Source organism: Daphnia pulicaria, chromosome 1 (genome assembly GCF_021234035.1).
Source record: "Daphnia pulicaria isolate SC F1-1A chromosome 1, SC_F0-13Bv2, whole genome shotgun sequence".
In the NCBI taxonomy this organism is placed as follows: Eukaryota; Metazoa; Arthropoda; class Branchiopoda; order Diplostraca; family Daphniidae; genus Daphnia; species Daphnia pulicaria.
Window position 1 is genome coordinate 9,482,108 of NC_060913.1, and position 22,910 is coordinate 9,505,017.

Here is a 22,910-nt window from a genome sequence, read left to right on the forward strand (position 1 = left end):
CTGATTAAGTGATTAGAACAAATTGGGCAAGTGTCGTCTGCTCCTTTCGTTTAGTTGTCAGTCACAGACTCACAGTTTAGTAGTCTGAGACAAAGTTCATGATTTATATTGTTAATAGATTTATTTGTTTGTGATAACCGTCAAAATCCATGCTGTTTATCAGGTAAATATAAAACTAAGAATACAAATAGAATGATTGTGGGAGTTATAGAAGAGTTAAACCTGTTTCAAATTAGTGTTAGTTCCTGACTAGCATTTAACATGTCATTGCCCTGTCGATGCATGGCAGTTTGTTTCTACTACATGTAACCTGTTTCTGTTTTTGCAGGTTTGAGGCCAGAGCCAGCCATCATAACCACACTGTATGCCAGTTTTTCTTGTGCTAGTGTTGACCTATCACCAGCAACAATCTCAGGATAATCGCTTGGGCTTGGGTAATGATTTTCTTCACTTTAATTGACTTGTGACCTACTAGATATTTTAATGCTGCATTAGCTGCATCAATGCAGTGTAGAACTTTAATTCTCCCATTTATAAAAAAATTAGGGTTTACCCAGCAGTGTCTCATTTTCAACCTTTCCTGACTTGTTGTTATTCTGTCAATATTTTTTCGTAAATCATTTTCTATTTTTATTTAGATAAAAAACATCCCATTGCATTGGTATGCAATCGAATGCATTGTCAATCGAGTGACCGATCTCTATTTTCCCCTTTCTTTAAATGTCTTCGTGTACGCCCATGTGAATGTGGGTGTATTCACGAGGACACCCTTTTTACCCTATCCCGTCTGGTGTCATTTATCTCTTCAGCGGATGGATCCTGGAGCAACTGACGTAGATGCCTGGCTGTATTTCCCAGGCATAAAGGTAAGAATTGAAAATTGATCTCTATTCTTCTTTTTTCACAATTCATGCTGGTGGCGTTAATTATAAATCGTAGTCAATAGTCACGGGGTATGTTTGTTCCTGAGCTAGGCGGTTGACTGCAACTGTTTTTTCTCTCCGTTTTTGTTTTTTCTCACTAAGGTGCCGCAAAAAATCTAATTTGTCGAACGACTGCAGATCAGGCTTGTTTTGTTTTGTAGCTCACAACTTTTTCTGTGGGCAAACCATTACATGATTCGGAAATATTTGAACTTTAAACAATTGAACCAAAGTGCAACAATAAGACTATTTTTTGACCAAGACACCGGCACCTTCTCGTAGTACTATTATATTCAACAGCCGAGCATTTAAATAGCTTTTTATTTTTTTTTTATTTTTACAAAGCGGTTTGTATATCCGTAGGCCTCGGTGATGTAATTGGCGATCACATGACGAAAACACAGAAGCAGGCTCGACCTGCTGTCAGACTGCAAGTCATGCGGAATGAGCCAAGTCATTTGGAGGGGGGCGACTTTGAAAGTTCAAGCGCGAACTGGCAATTAGTAACATCCGTCCACCTTTTTTGTGAGGAGAGAATGCGTGATCCTAGTGTCTATCTTGTAGTGATGGTCGCTTCATTAGTAACGTTAGTAATGACAAGTCAACAATCGATGAAATACTACGTCTCGCTCGCTCGTCCTTTGGCCCGACTCACTGCGCTCTTGACAAACAAGCAAGTAGTAATCAAATTTGGGTGTACTTATTGCCGACTATACTATGTACTTGACAGTCTCCTCTTAGACACGTGTCGTCTGTGACTCTTGTATTATTATCGACCTGGGAGGCAATAACAGTAACTAGATATCAAGCGTTTCATTATTTTACGCAATATGCTGCCGTCGCCGTCGAGAATGTTTCAAAAATGATTGAACTATTTGGCATTCGCCGAATTTGAAATGGAACCAATCGTAGGCGTCATTTATCGCTGTGTGCCTAGCACTGGCTGTCTCCTATCGTCGAAATGAATTCACCAGATCAAAGGCGATGTTCAACGTTTTCAGGTGCTGGGGGTCGGATTGGGCAATAATGGGCCCCCCTTTTACATCACCCAGCGTTCAAGGCGACAAACGTATGGGGAAACCATGGCGTGTTGGGTTAAATACCTGCTTCTTCTTCTTCCCTTTCTATATATGGACCGGTTTCTTTTCCACTTTTTCTTTTTCCTAAACAATTTATTCAAAATTTTTAAAAAAAGAGAGTCTGGACAAAACTATGCACGATGGAGGCTCCTCCTTCTCGTTGGAGGTGGCCTTCTTGGCGGCCACAGGTATTACAGAGAGGAGACGGGCGGGAGAGCTTCCCATTTTCAAAGGTGTATTGGACCGTTGCCATACTATGTCTGTTGTGTCCTATTCTTCTTCTCGACTCTAGACGGTTCAGTTTCTCTCTCGTCTTTAGCGCGCGCGGGTTTCGTTTTCACGTTTTCACTTTCCTTCATTCTCATTCGGGAGAAGAAGAAGAAAAAGAAGAACGCCACAGACCCAAGTTAGACGTTTTCCATTCGGACGATTCTCACACAACCAAAGTTCTTCTCTCAGTTGCGATCGCGCTGGTGTAGCCGAGCGGCTGTAATATTTTCGAGCTCTCTCTATCTCTCTCCATTTATACATTTCGTCGAAAATTTTCATTGATATCCTCTCTCTGCTCTGCACTTGATATTTTGATTATTTCGTTGGGTTGACAAGTTGTCAGCGACGCGGGGCTGCTGCGAGAGGGTGAATAGACGAAATGATCGCTCACACGCTCTTGACTGGTTTTGTGCTGATCGGATTCATCCGCGCCGGTAAGTTTTTCAATTTCACATCAATTATATCTTCTTTTTTTTTTTTACTAATTTAATTTAGACTCGATGGTCTCGTTCATCTTGACTTATTGCGAATTATTATTATTTTTGGTGTAATTCATTCGTACGTAAATTTTAAAAACAAAAATTCAATTGGAATATTTAATTTGCTTCAAATTGGTTTTCGTCTAGCGAAAATCGGTTTGAATAAGAAAACGAATGCAAATGCGACGAATTTAGAATTCGATTTCCAAACTCGACGACTTTCATTTAAGTCTAAAAATTCGAAAAGCAACAGGTTTTTCTTGCGCGCAGTTTTCAACCTCTTCTAGGTCGTCAGAGTTTGTAAATATTTTCCCTTTTTATACTTCTTCTTCTCTCTTCTTTTACACCCTATGTAAAGAAACGAAGCGAGAAGAGATACAAATCAAAATGTTCACGTCATTTTCGAAACCAAGGGGGATGATGCTGGTTAGTTAGTTACGATGGTGTCGGTTGGTCGCCCGAGGGCAGGGTGGTTGTTAGTATATGTCGGTCCGTACGTTGATGCCCATACATGGTGAGGCATACCTTGAAAAAAGTAAGAAGAAGAAGAAGAAGAAGAAAATAACGAACGAGAAGGATATAACCTTCAACCTGCTTTGTATTATTAAGGGCGGTGGTGGAATGGTATATTTAATTCCCATCAGCATGGGTGGTGGCGGATATCTGCGTTAATTTTGTCGTGCCAAATTTCGTCATCCCGAAATTGTCAATTGCGTAGTATGTGTACGTAGACGTACGCACTGTGCGTATGTGGTACGCGTAGGTGCCAATGCGTAACGAAATGATCCCGTCACGCAATCATCAAACCGACGAAATTGTCGAGTGGGTTTATTCGTTTTTGCGCAACATCTTTTCGAATATCACGAGGACCCTTTTTTGTGTTGTTGCGTCGAAAGATGATGATGGAAATTCTTTAATGGGTGACCGCGACCTGTTGAGCCCAAAACACACAAAATTGCTCAGTCCTGACGCACCAGCAATCACCGTAAATGGAGCGAGGACCTTGGGATGAACAACATCAACGAGCTATACGGGGGAATGCAAATAAAAAATGTTGTTGGGAGACGCGCTGATGGGCGTATATAGCTAGCGCGGTTCCATTCTAGTGTCTTTGGCAGAATTATCGGGCGTCGTCTTTTAATCAGTTTTCAGTTGGGTTTCATGGATCGTTTTTTGTTTTTGTTTACCGTAACAAACCAACTGGGAAAGAAGCCAACTAAAAATTCAATCACGCTGGTTAGGTAACTTGTTTCTTTAAAAAGATCTTGTTGGGTGACTATGATTGTTCAGTCAATGGAACCAACCCATCAAATCTCATCTGCCTTCGTGACTGGCTTGCCCTCATCGTCTTACATAATAAAATATACGCTTGACGCGTATATGCATAGTAAAAGTTTAAACTTTCACTGAGCGCGCCAGATAACTTAATGCACCAACCATAATAGAAGAAAAAAAAAATACCCAGAAAACAATTAAGCAATTTTAATAGTTATTTGGGTTCGATCTTCCGGCCGACTTATCAGATCGATTTTTTGATTGGCGTGAAAACCCCCCCGAAAATATAGAAAATCGTAGTAAAAGTAAATTAGCCAGCACATGCGGTTTTTTTCGTTGATATTATTAGTCCAGCAACTTATTACGCTCTCTCTCTTTGTCTACTGTCCTGAACGGTTGACAATAAAATAAAATAAAATCGTCACATCAAACGAGGACATTTTTTTTGTTTTGTTTCTTCTTTCCTTTCTAGTGGAAACGAGTCGTCACTCACTGTTGAAGCCGCAACGATTTCTAACACAATCTAATACGGGGAAAAAGAAATCGAGTGGTCGGGGATATTCGATTAGGCACGCTTGGAATAAGTCAAATAGAGCCGAAATAAAAATAACTTAAAAAAAAAAAATCAGGTATATATACAGCATATAGGATAGTCAAAATGAGTGATATAATATATTTAAAAAATAAAACGTGAGCGTACGCATAAGGACTCATCACACGGCGCCAGCAACTTTCTCTGACGAGTTTGGTGGGAGAGAGAAAGTTTGGACGGACGGACGTCCATAGATTTTTTTTTTTTATTCCCTTTTTTTCTTTTAAGAAACACGTACGGCACGCACAGCACGGCGGGACGTATACATTTATTTTCCTTTTTTTTTGTTGTGTTCCTCCCTTATTTTGATTGTTATTTATATTTTTATTATCTTTTTCTTTTGTTTGCTTTTTTTAAATATTTTCAAGAATTCTTGAATTGTATTTTTTATCCCGCCCGGGAAATAGCATAATCGTTATTAACGAAACAACAACTTTGAAGAAAACAAAAGAACAGAGCCCCCTTCAAGTTGTCCTTTCCAAATGAGAGGACAACTTGTTAAACGACATTTTTTGAGTGTCGAGGAAAAAGTTCCAGGGTCCATTAAATCATTATTTCCGCGCATTTCCCCCCCCTTCGTGTTTTGGTTTCTTTATTTTTCTGTACCTGCCGGACAAGAGTGGTCCAGACGCCACTCAAAAGGTGTTGCGTGATTTCTAGTAAAGCCCCAACAACGCCGAAATTGAATTCAAGAAAATGGACATTGAATCTCCGGCTGACACGAACGAGTCTCAGATAATGGCCAAGCGTGAAAAACTCGTCGCCGTATTTCGTATTTTGTTTGGGCCGTGAAACGTGAATGACGCCCGCCGTCGCGTGTTCGTCACTGCTCCGGACGCTATTACGAAATGAAGGGCAGGTGTGTTGGCTTGTGACGCGCCCGACAATTCACATTTCGCAGGGAGCGTGCAACAAACCATGCAAATCGCACGACAAAAAAAGGTTTCTTGGCGGCGGTTATTTCTGCAGCGGGTGAACTTGGGAAAGAAGTTAAGAGGAGGAGGAAGAGATTTCCAGGCAGTCCGTGTTTCCTGCCCGACTCTTCCATTGTGTGCTATACGCACATAACGACTAAATCGTTTCGCTTGTTGACATAACTTGGCACATCCGGGCCAACTCTTTCCCCTTCCCCTATCTGAAACGCAGTTTTCACAGGGCGGAGGTTATGAAGAGTTAATAGGCATCCACTGTGCCAACCAAAGTTTATGCCCCAACAGAGTTTTTTGTTCCGTTTTTAACGATCGTCATAATAAAAGAAGCTATACATGTATATAACCTCAGCATTTTTCATGTGAAAAATTCAGGGAAATATTTGATGACTAAGTCTTTGCTTTTTGTTTTTGGCTTCCTCTTTTATGCTGCACAGCTACCATCGGAGACGGGCGGACGAGCTTGATCGACGGAAAACCTATTGATAGTAAGTGGAACATTGACATCAAACACATATCCCTTAATTTAGTCATAGTCTCCAAATTTCTCTTTTGTTTCCTTGAAAATAAAATTCCGCTCAATTTCTAAGAAAAACGACCCAAGTAAACCAAGAGGGCATTAAATCAAAAAAAGATAAATGACAGTGGAAGTAGATTTTTCTCCGAAAATGTCTACGATCTTGTAAAAACGTCGCGACACAGCAGATATAACTAGATGAATCGTGTACTATATTCCTCGACAGGGATATAACTCGATTGCCGGCTAAGGGTCTCCTGCATTGATGGAGGGTCCTTACGGAACAGAGTCCTCATCCGCCCATTATAGAGATATATAGTGAACGTCGTGATATATATGAAAGGAAAAAATAAAAGGGCAAGATCGTTTTATATAGAACAGGAGAAAAATAATAAGCCAAACTGTATGATCTCATGTTGCTATCCTCTAACTATACGACACCGTTAACGATGTCTCTCAATGCCTGGCTCTGCTGCTGCTGCTGCTGCTGCATGTCACACAACCCATTTCTTTTTCATCACGAAAATAACAGATCGATCGACCGGCAGTTGCATCGTCGAGGGGAAAACGTACTTATCGGAAACTTCCGTACCGCGTGACCACCCGTGCCATTACTGCATTTGCTACCTAGGCAAGATCGATTGCTTCTGGAAGCAGTGCGCTCACATTCCCGATGGCTGTCAGGTGATGGCCTTCCAGGATACCTGCAATCCTTCGCTCTACATTTGCGGTAAATTTTCAACTGTCAAATCCTATCGTCGTAATCAATTTACCGTTGCATCATATTTCACGTCTAGACATTCCCGAGAAGGCGCGAGAGGCTCCGACTTACGGACCCCCACAGGCCAATCGTCAGCAGCTGGGCTTAAGTTCATTAGCATCGACGAAAGTCTACACGACCAGTCTGCCCACTGCCCCGACATTGGCGCCGAGCTCACGGTCGACTCAGCCGCCGTCTTTTGTTCAAACTTATACCAAACCGGAGGTGGTTCCTCCTTCCCGTCATCTACTTCCGCCCGCTCGCCAACTGATTGAGCCGCCATCCCGTCATTTGACTCCACCTTCGCCGTCGTCCGGTGTCGTTGCCCAAAAGAAATCCATTTCCGTTTCTCCCGTTCAATTTCAGCAGCAGCAGCCGCAGCCGCAGCAGCAGCAGCAGCCGTCGAGTCGACAGCGGCGGCCGCTGGAGGAGATTATTCCCATCAGGCAGCCGGCCCAGTTCGGACTGGGAATGAAGAGCAAGATGCGATTCAGTCGATCATTAACCGACGTCACCTCCATTCTCGACACGATGTTGCCGCACAGCATTCAAGAAGAATTTCCGTTGAACTTTGACCACGAAATCGTGGCGCGTTTGGTGGAGAAGCAGGTTCGCTCAAGACGATCCATCAACAGCTTGGCAGGCGACAATCACCACCATCATCATCATCACGATCATCATGATGAGGAGGATCGAGGCTGCACCATTCTCGGCATTCATTACCAGCTCGGTGAAGTGATAGGTGAGTTTGCGGTTAATACAGTAGGTAGCAGCCAAACCAAATGGTAATTTTGACTAAGACAAAACATGTAAAACGGAAAGAGAAAGTTATACGAAAGTCTCGTATACCGTCCTTGCGGTCGGATATTCAAATTATTTATGAGTCATAATAACAGAATGAAGAATAATTTCGAGGCTGAGGAGTTTAGAGATGATGGGAATTATACAGATTCGCCCGTGAACGCGGATAAATGCTTCATTTGCATGTAGTATTTTGTTTTATTTTTAGCTTAACCGAATCATAATTGAAACTGTCAGGTGTTGCGACTGATGTTTGCCGCGAATGCCGATGCGCTGCGCAGTCTCTCTTCTGTTCGCCAAAGTGCTGTTTCAAACCGGCGCCACTTGAGCAGGTGACTGGAGAATTCGTTCGCATCTTGGACCAAAGTCCCGCCCCGGTTTCGGGGTTACTGGCGCCGCAACATCCACTCCATTACATCAAAAGCGAGTAAGTTGCAAAAGCTAACAACAAATCATCATTCTCTCGTGATTCAATCAGTTCGTTAATGGGGAAAAGAATAAGGGAATATGTGCGTTACAAAGAGAACAGCAGCGGGCCGCCGCTGGGGCCATCAATGTGATTGAATCCTAATCCACTTCTTCCATGCGCTGATAACTAATCAAAATTGGGCTATCCGCCTACGCCTACAATCGAGTGATGCTAGGCGAATTAAAATTAAGACGCAACATATCCAACGGGAATTATGAAAAGAACGAATGTATTATAAGAAAATTTTGGAATGAGAGAAAGTAGAACAATGTACGAAAATTATCACACACACACACAGATCTAACGCGATAAGACCATGTTCGGAAACAAAAATTACCACAACGGTCATACCGAATGAAAGATTTCCTTCCAAACTTCCGCAAAAGCAAAATACTTGTAAATTCAAAAATGGTTTTAAAGTCATTTGTAACGAGACAGCCGTTTGACGTGCGCTTGAACACAACATTATTATTATCTTTCTTTTTTTTTAATTGTTAATATTAAGAGATTCACACAACCCTTTAATTTTTTCTTCTATTACAAAAAAATTAGGTTTGATTAAATTGCGACACAAGTGTCTTACGAGTCATCTACTGGCAGTTGGCATGACTGCGGTAAGGAGAAATCTCGGAGGAGAACCTTGGGGGCACGACACGAGTCCGCAAACAGTATCATCTCGTCTTCACTCTCCCCTCTTATCGTTAGTTCCATTATTGCATCATCAGCACATTACTCTGTCATTGTTTCATTCACGTTGTGCGAACAACGTCGCTGCCTAGTGCCATTCAATTATTATTTTGCAAACGCGACATCGGAAAAATCGGAATTCATCGGATAAGTGTTGTAAGTTGTAACAATAAACGATTTTTAATGAAATTCGGGATGACTTCTTTGAAGATTTGAGCGCGCTAAATTACTCTAATAATATCAGTGATGAGGCAATTGGTGAAGAATGTACAAGATCCCAGAGTCGGAGACGGTGACGAGGGCACGACCGTCGTCCGAAACAAAAAGTTTGGAAGCATAACGTCCTCTGGTCTGAAATTCGACCGTCTGGACCAACCCGTAAAACTGTGACGATGGCGTGATACTTACGTCGGCGAAACGTGACGAAGAAGAGGTGGAAGAAGAGGAGGAGCCTGGTGTTATGGGTGTTAATGGAAAGCCCATACCGCCGGCCAAATGGCTGCTCCCGTTGGAATGCAAATTCTGGGCGATCGTCCCGGGGTGAGCTGAACTTATATTCCACCACGCAATTCGGTCACCCAAGGAAACTAACTGGAAGAAGGGCGAATTCTGGCAAAACTGCAGATCACGAACCCAAGACTGATGAGCCTCCAGTGTTGCTTTCAATGTGTTTCGCAAGTAATCGAAAACCTGTTGGTGGAAAGCAATTAAGATTATGATACTAACACATGTATACAATTTCGAGGGCAAACACAGAAGATATGGAAGTAAGAAGTTTGAATATACCTCTATGATGCCGGTGTCGTAGCCAACGGCTATTAATTCAACATGACTGGCGAATCGGCACACTCGTACTGGGCTAAGTTGATGTCCTAACCAAAACGGCTTTCGGAACGTCGTACTCTGTCTAGGAGAACTGCTAAAACTCTGTAAAATTAGGGAAAACCATCAGTTTGTTTGTCACTGATAAACCAAAGAGAAAGAAAATATTTACGAGTTCTGAAACAGACGGAATCTGAACAATCTGGACTCCTTGAGTGGTAGTTCCTTGTGCCAACCACTGTCGATTGGAAGCACGGTCGACGCAGGTCAAACTCAATCGATAATCCTCCATGATTAAATGTTTTGGATAACCAGTCTTAATATCCCATAGTCTAATACTTCCATCGGCTCCACATACTATGATCGTGGTCTCTTCCGGTTCTACGAAAAAACAATCAATGACACCTTTCCGAGGACCACTAATAGTGACAGTTTCGCTTCTCGGCTTCCAGATCTAATCAAAAGAGAAACAATTACACTTTACAGTCACAATTACGACTTTTTACGAGTATTTTCATCAACGAAATACCTTGATGCACCCTTCAGAGCTGACTGTCAACAGCAAAACATCTGAGGGGCTGAACTTTAGCAATGTCACTTTTGCGTCTGAGTGATGGCCGAGAGTTTTAACTTCGCTTCGGTCCAGTGACATTAGTTTTACTAGGCCACTCAGAGTTGACCACGCCATCATAGAAGCTTGGTGCGATAGTACACATATTTCAACCTGATCAGATCCCGATTCGACGTCATTCGTAGTTAGTAATGTCTCACAATTCGATCCGCTGACAACCTAAAATAACGAAATAAGTTAACTTGTTCTGGCATTTTCTTCAAAAAGCAATTTACCTGGATGTGATTATCTGATCCAACCGTTGCAATCAGAAAATTGCTAGACTGATCCGGAGGACAAACAGCATGGAACGCAGAACACGACAAGGAGCACTGGTCTACTCGTTCTACATCGGTAACATTCCATACTTTTAAAGTTTTGTCAATCGAGCCAGAGAGCAGCCATTTCGGGGGATCATCGCTTCTTTCACTGGGAGAGAAATGTAAAGTGTTGATGGTTCTGAAAATAATTTGAAAAAGAACGCAAGTTGAAAAAAAAAATTCAATTGAAAAGATTTTTTGAACTTTTGAATGCAATAAACTAACCCAGAGTGACCGACATATTCGAAGATCTGTTCAACCGAATCGATGTTGTAAAGGAGGATGTTATCCTTTGAAGTAGTTACCGCTAAGAGTTGTTTGTTATCAGTCACAGTGGCGCAGTTGTAACAACAGCTGCTATTGGCCTTGGCAATCGATTTTGGAAATGGAGTGTCGCTTTCTCCTTCTTTGTCAGAAGAAAGGGTCCATTCGAACTGCAAAATTTCATTATCCGAAACTGAAAGAAGTGAGGTTTCTACAAGAAAAAAACAAAAACAACAAATAAAATGTTGGTAAAAGGTGACCGAATCTGTGAAAATACACTACTATCTTCACAAGGAATTACTTGATAAAAATGAAATGAAGAGAATTCTGGGGCTAGAATCCTGCCTCGGAAAAAAGGCTACGCAGGTATAGAGGGATATTTCCCCATTCCAAATGCGAATACTCGAATCGGTGCATCCCGTAGCAACATAAACCCCACATTCCGAAAAGCAACAGGTGGTGACCGGCTCGGGATGTTCTAATACCCCAAGTTCCATACAGGCAGTACTAAGCCAAATCTACTCAACAGAGGGAAATCGTGTTACATAACTTATTGTAAATATTGTTTAAAATATGATTTCCTTACACGAGCCGTGTTATCTAAACCGCAAGAAACTACTTGCGCGCCATTCTCGGAGAACCTCGCACCCAAAACCTCATTAGTGTGCCCAGTGTAAGTCGTCAAACTGTTATCTGTTATAACACGGTCACTGACATCGAACATATTATGCCAGCTTGAGAAAACCAAAGTAATAAACGAAAAATTTAGTAAAAAATAAAAAGTAAAAAACAAATACAAGAAAATACCTGTCTTGGCGCATTCGCGGTGAAGGGGTTTTGTTCGGACGATGTTCGATCTCTGTGAAAAGTAAAAAAAAATGCACAAACAGAATTCACGAATTATTTTTAAATGGCACTTTAGTTAAAAATAGGTGTGATATTAAAGCACGGTTAAAATTGTGGAATAGTTAAGCATTAATTTCTTTGGTAATCCAAAACAAAAGTAACAAAAGGTGTTAACGTCTACCTAGAATGGTAAGCATAAGCATAAGCGCAATATTACGATCAATAAAAATATACGTCGTGCAAGTTGGTATTGTCGAAATAAAATGAAAGGTGATGAAGAGCTTGTGCCGACTAGTCTGGCATTTTCATTCGGTGATCCATTGTTTTTGTAACCGAGAAAAAGACCGGCGAAAGGCAGATCAAAAGCAAAGCTCTTACCACCAGCAACCACCGCATGAAAACCCATGACTACTGTGCGTGGAGGGTGAAAATGTGTTGAAGATGGATGGTCAAGTGGAGTACCGTCCAGTTTGCCGATGACAGCCGAGAGATCCCAGACCTTCACCGATCCGTCAGCCGACGACGAGACGAAACGTTTAGCATCTTTGCTCAGAGACAGCTGATGAATGCTGCCGCTGTGTCCAATGAAACGGTGGAGTTCCTTTCCAGAATCAACGTCCCACATCTATAAATTGTGGAAACATTTAAAGGTTATAAGAAAGCGAAATTAATTGCAAAGACATATCAATATGGCAAATCTTACGCGAATTTGTCCATCATCGACAGCGCTAAGCAAACGTTGACCATCCTGTGTGAAGCAAGCTGCAGTGACATGCCCATAATTTAAGATTGTGCTGCGAAGAACTTGATCCATGCTTTCTTTTGTTTGACTCCCTACCGATCGACTAAATAAGGAAAATAACTTATAACTAATAAACCTTAGAAAAAGATATAAATAAAAAAAGCAACCATTCTAAGTAGAATTTTTCTTTAGCCTTTTTGGCCAATTCTAGAGCATCGTTATAGACGCTGCTGTTTTTTGGTTGTTGAAGGGCAAGTTGAACGATATCTAAATGACGGCAATGCACTACTATATGCCCACACGTCCGAATAAAATGCATGTAGTCTTCTACTCGTTGACTATTTCTTCCACTCTGAATTAGAACAGAACAATATTATGCAAAATCAAAATGAAGATGCCAATTTTTACTTACAATCTCTGATATGTAGTCTTTGTATTTGCGGAAGTCGTTTAGCAAATCACTGGGTCCGGTTGCACGCAATTTGGCAGATACGAATGAAAGATTGAGGTAGACGCGAGGGAAAAACTCGGTATACTCGGCCTTGTATAAATGGTATCCCAAAAACCAGAAGATATAGTTATCATCTGGTAATTCACCGAAGTTGTCCTTGCACTCGGCGAAATATGAATCAACAAGCTTGCGATGTGCATTACGCTGTTCCTCAGCACTCATGTGCGATTTCAGGTAGTCCAAAAGAAGATCATGAATGCCGTATAAAACTATACAATTCGATGAGTGTTCTTGGAAGTGTTGCGCTACCAGAGAATTAGCCACTAAAAGACTGATTCTTTCCTCCATTTCATATCGACTACATTTCCAAAGAACTTGCAGCACCTACAAATAGAAATCATGAAGACGTGGTTTGTTTTAGTTCATTGTAAAATTTACTTACTGGAGCTGGAATATTAACGTCATCTAGGAAAATAACAAAATCCTTCAACGAGTGTCTTGTGTCTTCATCCAAGTGATCAAAGCTGATGGAGATTGCCTCGTTTATGGTTTCGTAATTGTAAGAACCATGGCGCCGAATTTCTGTGTATTTCCTATCACGCAGTTTTCCCAAATAATGATCCCATCTGTGAACGTCGATGCGCTGGCGATCTCCGCGTTCTACTAAAAGTGGAGCTAGCAATGAAAGCACCATTGGAGAACCTGCGGTTCGTAAAGATTTGAAAGGTTAGAAATACAAATTTTGTGTGTTGAATTTTGCATTCACAAAATACTATTGCATGAAATTAAAAGTTAAGCGGTATTACCTTTGCTTTCTGAATAAATTTGATCTGCCTGTTCTGGCAAATCTTGTTCCGAAATATTAAGACAATTGGCCAAATAAGATAACGACTCCTCTTGAGTGAAACCGTCTTGAACTTTCACCAGCAGAACACGCCCGTTAACAACTTCAGTTACGGAAGCGTCCCGAGTGGTCATCACTGTAATGTCAAAATGTTTAAATAACGAACTGGTAAACAATTCACGTAATATAATATCTTACATATCCGGCATCCAAAATCAAACGCTCGGACTACTTCGCCTCTCCAAACATCATCTAAAATTATCAGACTTTTTTTCCGACTAGGGTCAGTCATAAGGCGACGAAGCCTTTCGGTAGCTTGGTCAACGCTCAACGGTGGTAAGACTGTATGATCTAGTCTCTCGCACAATGCCTAGAGTAAAAAAAAATGTCAAAGAGTCCATGGCATCATGAAATATTTCCCCAACAAGAGTGTATGTAAGTGAGATGAAATAATAGAAAGTACTGTACATAATTGCTACACATATATACCTGCATCTTTGTCAATAAAGTATCAGTGCCTGTTTGTCCAACAGTCAACCAGTAGACATTGTTCTCAAAAGTATTAACCAGGAGATCAATATCTCGAATAGATTCAGCAGCCAAGACAGATTTGCCAGCTCCAGCCATACCATGAATTACCACAAACTGACCTTGATCCATTCCTTGTAGACATTCTCTGATTTGAGCAACCTACGAATAGCAAAAACATTGTTAGTGATAGTCAAATTTCAAAATAAGGCCAACTTACTTTGACATGACGAGAAATGAGATGTGGTGGTGGAAAAGGGATTCCACATTGAATTAGTAAATGTTGCAAGTTGTCTGCAGCTAGAAGCGGATCACTATTAAGATGGCTTGCTGCATCTGGACTATCTCGATTGTTACATTCATTTAACTTGTCAGCTATCCAATCATAGTCAAATTCTAAAATTTTGACAAAAGTCTTAAAGGTGTCTTTCTGCCCTATTTCAGTAAGGAGATCCAACAATCTACGCACTTTGGCAGTCTTTGTTTTCTACAAGAATATAGGAGTGTTTTTATAGGTATTGAACATTCATCACGAATCCCAAATGACAATTTTTTATTGAAAACTTACCTCACAGTTGACATCCTCAGCTTGATGGACAGTTAATACACCATAAGCCACAAGTTTTTCTCTAACATAAGTGAAATCCACACTTTGAACAATGGCATCTCGATTTCTAAGCAAAGCAGCTTTTTCGACGGTGTTCATCTTAAAGTTTCAAAGTTTGTTATCGTTAGCTTGACTTGGTTGGAGAATTTGCACAATTTCATAGGGCGTAGGACATGATTCGTTTCAAACGATTTTTTTCTTTTAATTTCAAATGATTTAGGAGGAGAGAAATTCAAAGTTTTGTCCAGCCACAGCCACAAAAGTAACTTCTTCTGTCAACAAAATATGAAATGTCCGAGATTTGTCGTAATGAGCTTACTGAAGTTGGGCTACTACTAGAGTATTAAATTTTGAAAAACAAATGAGAAACGGCGCAACCAGCCAACCAGATGACTGGCGCAGTGGCGCCAGAAATGAAAATGAAAATACGTACAGAGAATACTAGCATTATAGCAATCACTCAGCAGGTATTAGCGTCCATCAAACAAATATATATATAAGTCTTTCTAAGTTGAAGTTGTATGGTTTAGGAACGCAGAAGATTTGGCCACACCGGTGCACTACGCTATTTTCAAAATTGAGAAAGAATTATATGGCAATGTCGAATCGATCAATCAGATCATTGAGGACATTGACTTTCGAATGACCGAAAAGTTACGTGACCTTATCCATTTCAGACACATATGAAACTTACTGTGGGAGACTCAACTGTCAGACCCTTAAAATATAGTTTGCAAGACAAATGTTCTTACTTCTTAAAAAATATGCTTTGGAAAACTTCTGGTACATCTTTTATTCACACAACGATGCATTTTAACGTTATTCTTTTCATAGGAATAGTAAATTCAATTTGAAAGAACAGAAAACATCTTTTTTTTCACATTTTAACCAAAAACGGGACAAATTGGAGCAAAAACCGAGCGGAAAATTTATTTCACCGACAATAACCCGCTCCTTTTTGGGGTGAAAACAAAAAAATAACGTTGATCCTTGCTCCGGCCAATAGGCTAAAAAACTAATTTAAATAACAAAGAACTATCTGATCGATCCAGCCAACTGGCTTCGATTGTCTCAGGGCCAAGCACTAATAACGCTCGTATAATAAAGATCGTGTAATAACACAGCACAGCAACAACAGCAGCCACACATCCCACAGGTCGTAAAACGTAGCTATAGACAGTCAGTCCTACCCGCTTTGTGTAAATATGCTATTAACTATACAATTCTCTCAAACGATTTCGCGTGTGACACACACACTTGGTGCTACATACTGTGCAGCAATCAGGAATGACGATATCCTCTTTTCAAATGAATAAGGATTGTCACGTTACTGCAGCAATTGCCATGAATGCACTTCACTGGCGTCGGCTTTTATACACAGATCCAACATCAAGAGTATTAGGCTACAAAATGTATACATTTCCGCGATAAGGCAGCGCGCAGTTAAAAGTTAATTAGTATTCTGCTCTGTACATGCTGCTTATTATTACGCACATCACGCTTAGACAGTAGTATATACGCTATATACATGTCCGCAGCACAATTTTATTTGGTCTGTGCAGTTCCTTTTACAGATGTTGTCGGTCGCTGACGCTTGATGGATCAAAGCGGTCCTCTTCTGTTGCATAGCAGGCTGATCAATCTTCCTCCATCTGAGGTCTTGATCCACAAGAGTACCACACACATCAAGATATGAAACGAATTTCCATTCGTTCGGTTTGCAGAGGTGGCACTTTTAGTCTAATTGCATTATTATTATTACTATCTTCACTTTGGCAAATGTCAAAGTGCGATGCGTGACGTTAAACTTCCCACGCTATGGAAACTATCGGCTCTCAGGAGACGAATGTCGGGATCATCTGCTGCCTACACCGGACATCCTACTCAAGAAACTTATTCACATCAACAAAAAGTAAAGATCTAGTCCTCATAGTCGGCTATATAAGGTATAGATGGGCGCCTTATTCTTACATCTATAAGGCTGCTGCTGGTTGCGCATAGGCTGGCAGGCAGTCCAGTTAAATATAGCAGCCATCATTACATGTCTTTTTGCAATAAACATTTCTCGTTCTCTGGAAAGATTATATATATAGCTATTCAAGCTACTTTTTCCTTTACTACTGAATGCAAATGCATCATGCTAGAAAAAGACATGCACTCTAACATTTGAATTTTGCATTCCTCTATACACTCGTTGACTTCAGTGTTTTGTTTTTTTACCCTCTCGAACCCAATGGCACCATTTAAAACTTTGTTTTCGTCACCGGTTGCCTAGCACCAACATCTTTGTTAAATTTTTTGTTTGGTTTTTTTTAATGCGCATATGTATTTTGATTTTATTCATTTTTCAATCATGTGTACATTAGACATTTCAGCATTCAAATTCACAAAAGAAAATAAGATTATTTTAATAATGTAGATTTCATCGTACAATTCCTTGTATTATAAAAACAGTGATTTGGATATATAGTAGTTCTCTCTTGTAGATTTCGGCAGATGAGGGCCACTGGACAATTAAATGAGGACTGCACACCTGCGAATTGCACGAATAGATTGGCGGTTTTTAATCGTGATTCAAATCGTATCTACGTGGACGATGGAAGTCAGCGGATGATTAGCAATCCCAGTGACTCTTTCCTCGACAGTATTGATATGAAATTCATATTCACATGACTATGTTGCACGACAAAATGCCCGTGCTGGATATAAGATGAAGATGCAATCCCCTCATGAACGCTGAAATTGATACGCCACGATGGGGGACCGCCAAAGAACTTATTACGATACAATGTCCATAGTATATTATATACATACATGTGTACGATGTGAATTTTGAACGAGAAATATGACCACCCTCTGGAGAGATAGAGTGGAGGGGAGATATAAGGGCGGAGACCATGTGTATAGTATTCCTATTATTTTGAAATACTGTTACACAAAATTAGGAAAAAAAAAGTTAGCGTCGAGTCTTCACGCAACAAATGACGACGTGAATATAGAGCATCAGTTAAGACATCCTCCCAGCGTTTTGAATGGAAGTATCACGGACCGTAGCGGATGAGACGGGATCTTGATGATGATTGGTGCTGATGACTTCCGGTTCGACTAATGCGGATAATCCGAAATCGGGTAGCTGATGCTGCTGGCCAGCATCTCCCGCGACGTCTCCAGCTGTCGGCTTGCTGGCGGCCAAAGATAATTGATGCTGCTGCTGCTTCTCAGCACTGACGACTCCAGGTGTCGTGTGTGGTTCCTTTCGGTTGGTCTCGCTGGCCGTCCGCACCAACTGACTCGATTTTAGACACAAAGGAGTGCAGCCAGCTGGCAAGCTTGCAGCTCCGCCATTAGAAGACTTCGGCTGCATTTAAAAAAAAAAAAATAAGAGGATTTCAGTTGAGAAATTCATGAACCTTGTAATAGACTATCTAAAAAACAAAACAAAAAAACAATCGGTTGTTTCGCTTGTTTCGGTTGTTTTCTCTTTTTTCCTGTTTTAAGTAGTCTATTGCGCATAAAAGAAGAGACAATGCGATGTGTAAAAAGGAGCCACTGGTGGGAGCCATGCACCATGTTCGCTGAATCCAATCGGTTTGAGTATCTACTATAAGAATCAACCGAATTTACGAACCTTATCTAGCTACTAACTATATTGTCGACTCTACGTATGTAGCATTGTAGCCGTTGGAAAACAGGGAACTTGTATTCGAGGACAGATGTATAATGTCAAACGCAAAATTAATGCAACAGAATATTTAAGTTAATTCTCTTGTTCTCGTCGTTGTAATACTATCATTTGCTGTGTATAAAAATACGGAGCGCTAATATAGTCTCACAAATCAGAACGAATCTAACGACTTGTGGTTGTCAGCCTGTCCGTATACTGAGCACCGACAGCAGTTCCGGTTCCTTATGATGGCATATTGTACATAATCATTTGTAATAATATTGTCGAGATATTGCTGCGCTCTCTCTCTCTCTCTCTGTGAATTGTAATCTTTCGCTAATATTCTATCGACTTTAAGAATCTGCACATTTTCTATTTTATGAATAAATATAGGCCCTAGAAACTTCCGTTCTGTGTTTTATCTACACGACGAAAGAAAATAGACAAAGAAAAGAATAAGCAGCTCAACAAATCGATTATGCTGTGCACGTCAATCCGGAGAAAAGCGGAGAAATTGTATAGAATTTGAAATGTTTCGATTTGCCAGTCTTAGTATAATGTCTTATAGTAAGTAAATGGACTTTGTATACAGTGTGTCATTCAAATCAATAGAAAACTAATTCGTAAAACTATAATCTTCCATTTTCGTCGCACTAGCGATTCACTATAGAGCTTAGAACTTATTAAAGGATTCGAAGATTAGGTGCGCTTCGTCAATGTGCACCGACCATTATTAAGAAATTCTTTTGTAAGCAGTTTCTTTTTCTTTTGATCTCATGATGCGGAAAATGTCCTTAGTCGCGTCCGCGATGGTGTTTAACTAGATGTAATAAACGCGCAAAATGCGCGATGCAACTCAGACGCCTTTCGGTTTGGTTTGTACGACTAAATAGATAACCCCGACCCACCTCAAACTCTTATACTCAAAGCGATTGCCCTCAAAATTTGATGATCCATTCCAGAAGTATCATACGGGGATCGATTTCATTTGACGGGGAAATGTTAGGTCGTAGCATTCGTTGTACTTTTGGATTTATGACGACTTGCTATAAAATCAAGACCAGATATCTCAAGTAAATCGCAAATGACGTTTTGTTTAGTTTAGTTTTTTTCTCTGTATTTTAGCACATTCGTTTTTGTACTATATATAACTACTTATCTCTTTATTTATTCATATCAGTCTCAGAATGATCTTTTATCCTATCCAACATGATGGAGGCGTTTACCGGCATGGTGGGGGGGGGACCCGATCGTTCATGTAAGCGACACCAGAGATCCATCAAGGATTCAACGAGCCAAAACGAATAAGGAAACGAAAGAAAAAAGGAAAATGTGAGCAACGCACAGCTCGCGGGAGTGCAAGCAGAAAGAATGGAATCAAAAGAGAGGGAGAGGGAGAACCCAAAAATCGTTCACACTATGTTACTTTGTATGGTAGTTCTTTGTGTATAGTTAGATTTTACTGGCACTGGCAGTGGGCCTCTCAGCAACTGAGAAACTGCTATGTACTCGGTACAACATGAGATGTCGCTCGGATAGAAACATCAAGAAGCAGATAATAACTCAAAGTGGGTGGCTGGCGATAAGTATTACATAAGAAAAAGGGGCAAAATAAGACGGTCGATGGGAAACCATCCAACATGGAGTGTGGTAACCGTCGACGAATCAGCAGACGGACGGACGGACTCGGATTGAGATAATTGAGAACAAAAACTCTTATTACAAATGAGACTAATGTTCTGCTTCGAGTCTCGCTCTATAAACGTGATGATGGTTGGACCTCGCTGGAGGAGCAGACCGTACATGTACAGCAGCAAATGCAACTTTGAATGAGGAAGCATCAGCCCCCTTTTCTCTATTCTTCCTCGAATATTCTCGTCAAGAGTTATAATGGAGAAACGCTCTGGTGTAATAAGCACACAATAGGTCTCTGATTTGTAGGAGATGTAGCTTCGCAGAATCGCACATAATGTGTACTGCGTGTAGTATAATTGCAATCTGCATTGTTAGGCACGATTGTCTCCCAGCAACCACTAATATCTAGTCAAGTTTATATTTTTTCTTCTTTCCTATCAGCCCTTTATATCCTGTTGGTACATATAAATAATTGCAAGATGCTTTATTCATGCATGGCCATGAAGCGGGCTGCAAGAAAAATGACCACAGCCAACCCGTTCAAATGTCATATAGGTAAAAGCTCGTGTCGTCTTTGCGTGAGAACGATGGCGAGCCTACTACAATTCACTTTTCACAACAATATGATAACGATCACTTTTATTTGCTCTCCTGTTATTGGGTTCGATGTTTGTGTTCCTCAAAGAATATTAATTGTTCGCACATATATAAAAACAACAACGCAATTGATTCTGTTGATTGATATAGTCCCGCGCACAGAAAAATAAATGCGCGGGTATATAATACAGTCCAGACTATAATATAATCGGCCGACATGTAATGTTGGATGGTTTTATTATCACAGTGCCACCCGTCACTTCAAACAACAGGATCTACTATAATCAATACGTATCATATAGATTTGAAAAAACAAAGCGCCCATAGTTTATTCGCTCAGGGTGCTGCGATGAAATATAGTTAACGATTGACGCGCTATTCGTATCCTAAGCAGATCCTAAGCAAATGTATATATATATCTTTTATTACAATTGCTTCAAATGTTGCTGTCGAAATCATTCATTATCAATTGAGCGATTTGGAATAATAGCTATACGTTGATGATTGTGTTGGATCGATTTGACGTCACCGTCTGTTGCAGCGCATCGTTATATTTTATGAGTTCTATTCATTTATCAAACTCTAATATATGTTTTCAACAAAATTTCAAATTCCGCATAGATAAAGTTGCAAGCGATCTATAATTAGAGAGTGCTATAATATAATATGGGGGGAACCGTACCTTGACGCTGGCTAAATGCACCCGCCACTCGACGGGTTTCGCCGGGCGGTGGTATAAAACGCCACCCTCGGGCGAACAGGGTTGCTGCTGCTGCTGCTGGCCGACGAGAGCGCCGGCCGCGCTGGAGGCCGTGGCAACAACGGGAAAGCCGGACATCAAGCCCACGTCTTCTTGATGGACGAATCCGATCCGCAGAGCCGGGTTGCCTAGCACCGGCATCATCTTCTTGCTGCTGCTGCCGCCGTCCAGCAGTTCCGTGCTGTCCACGTTGGTCGTCATCTCCTCGGGAATGAGCGTCTCTTTATTCACGGCGCCATTGGCGGTCGGGCTGGGACGCCTCAGCGATCGTCGCTCCGCCGTACTCAGCCAAGTGCCGCTCGTGTTGTTCACGCTGCCGCCATTGCGCGAGTTGGCCGAAAACCTGGACGCCACACAAACAGCGACAGTTATTATATTATTTAACATATAGGCCTACCGTGCGGATAATATAACAATATTCCCCCATAGAATTGACCTATCTGAAGCGTATCGCTGGTGATTGTAATGATGGCGACTGGAAGCGGGGATCCCACCGCAAAGGGTTTCACGGAACGCCTCCCGGTAGCGCACCGACATGACGTTGTACAATATCGGATTGATGGTGGAAGAGAAAAAGTAAAAACACCCTGATGCGGATAATCAATGTGAATCAAAGTTATAAGATGTATTATTGCTCCGAGGGTTCTATTAGTATTGCTGAGGCTGATTTAATAGACATGCATCATCCATTCGCATGATGATTAATACCTGTAACGAAAAACATTTTCTCGTTGATTTCACGGTAATTCGGCGAGTCTTTGGCGTAGACGTAGAGAAGTCTCTGGGCGTGGAAAGGGGCCCAGCAGATGAAAAAGGCAATCACCACAGCAACTGCAATCAAGGATGAAGAATAAATGAAATGGAAAAAAGGGAAATGAAGCAAGCCAAGCAACGATGATGCTCCGGTTCATTTCTCAGCGAGTATACACACATTTTGACAAATACAATTCATTATTATATACATAATGGGTGGACCCAGCAGTTATAGATCTCATTTGGCTGCTCAATTTTGAGAGGATCTTTGACTTTATGAGATGCCGAGCGCCCGTGCACGCGGGCTAAGTCAAAATCCTTGTTATGATATCCGGATGATTTAATAAATACTACAACGGTCAGCCACCCCCCTGTTGTCTATATTAATAAGCATCTTGCCCTGATGGAATTCCAATATTATATAGTTTCTCCCCTCCGGATACCATCAACGAGGATGATGATGTTATCTATTCGACCTTTGTCGTACATTCTGGAATGGTATACTAAAGCTAAAAGCTTGATCTCTTCTTGTATATATACATCTACCTTTATCTTATCATCTCCTAGCTTATATACATATGCATATGTTTTATTATCCTTTTTGATTCTTATATCGACTTTGCTGGCATCATCGTTCGTGTTGACCTTTCTACTTCGTTTCATTCACTTTGAGGTCGATTCCATTT

At 41.0% G+C, this 22,910-nt stretch overlaps 3 protein-coding genes across 4 annotated transcripts in view; 1 reads left to right on the top strand and 2 right to left on the bottom strand.

Moving 5' to 3' along the window:
- Positions 1-2,258: 2,258 nt before the first annotated feature.
- LOC124348058 lies at positions 2,259-8,970 on the top strand. Its single transcript, XM_046798498.1, has 6 exons — positions 2,259-2,706; positions 5,985-6,035; positions 6,597-6,794; positions 6,862-7,566; positions 7,863-8,052; positions 8,647-8,970. Exons 1-6 carry the CDS (start codon positions 2,652-2,654, stop codon positions 8,654-8,656), a joined length of 1,209 nt encoding a protein of 402 aa, XP_046654454.1. The 5' UTR covers positions 2,259-2,651; the 3' UTR covers positions 8,657-8,970.
- Positions 8,305-15,135, bottom strand: LOC124344337 (apoptotic protease-activating factor 1-like). Its single transcript, XM_046797855.1, has 19 exons — positions 14,777-15,135; positions 14,429-14,695; positions 14,170-14,370; positions 13,879-14,050; positions 13,643-13,816; positions 13,279-13,538; positions 12,798-13,220; positions 12,553-12,737; positions 12,347-12,488; positions 12,106-12,268; positions 11,605-11,656; positions 11,384-11,531; positions 11,099-11,315; positions 10,759-11,008; positions 10,450-10,672; positions 10,133-10,393; positions 9,776-10,057; positions 9,568-9,708; positions 8,305-9,471 (listed from the first exon to the last, which is right to left on the bottom strand). Exons 1-19 carry the CDS (start codon positions 14,912-14,914, stop codon positions 9,022-9,024), a joined length of 4,149 nt encoding a protein of 1,382 aa, XP_046653811.1. The 5' UTR covers positions 14,915-15,135; the 3' UTR covers positions 8,305-9,021.
- A 2,002-nt stretch (positions 15,136-17,137) lies between these two features.
- The window catches only part of LOC124345974 (neuropeptides capa receptor-like), a 31,799-nt gene continuing 26,026 nt past the window's right edge, over positions 17,138-22,910 (bottom strand). For both annotated transcript variants that reach the window (XM_046798345.1, XM_046798344.1), the window contains exons 5-8: positions 22,180-22,302; positions 21,908-22,058; positions 21,394-21,814; positions 17,138-18,173 (exon numbers count right to left, since the gene is read on the bottom strand). In XM_046798345.1, the coding sequence (XP_046654301.1) occupies positions 17,823-18,173; positions 21,394-21,814; positions 21,908-22,058; positions 22,180-22,302 (1,046 nt within the window). In that variant the 3' untranslated portion in view covers positions 17,138-17,822. The remainder of the gene's footprint in view (positions 18,174-21,393; positions 21,815-21,907; positions 22,059-22,179; positions 22,303-22,910) is intronic.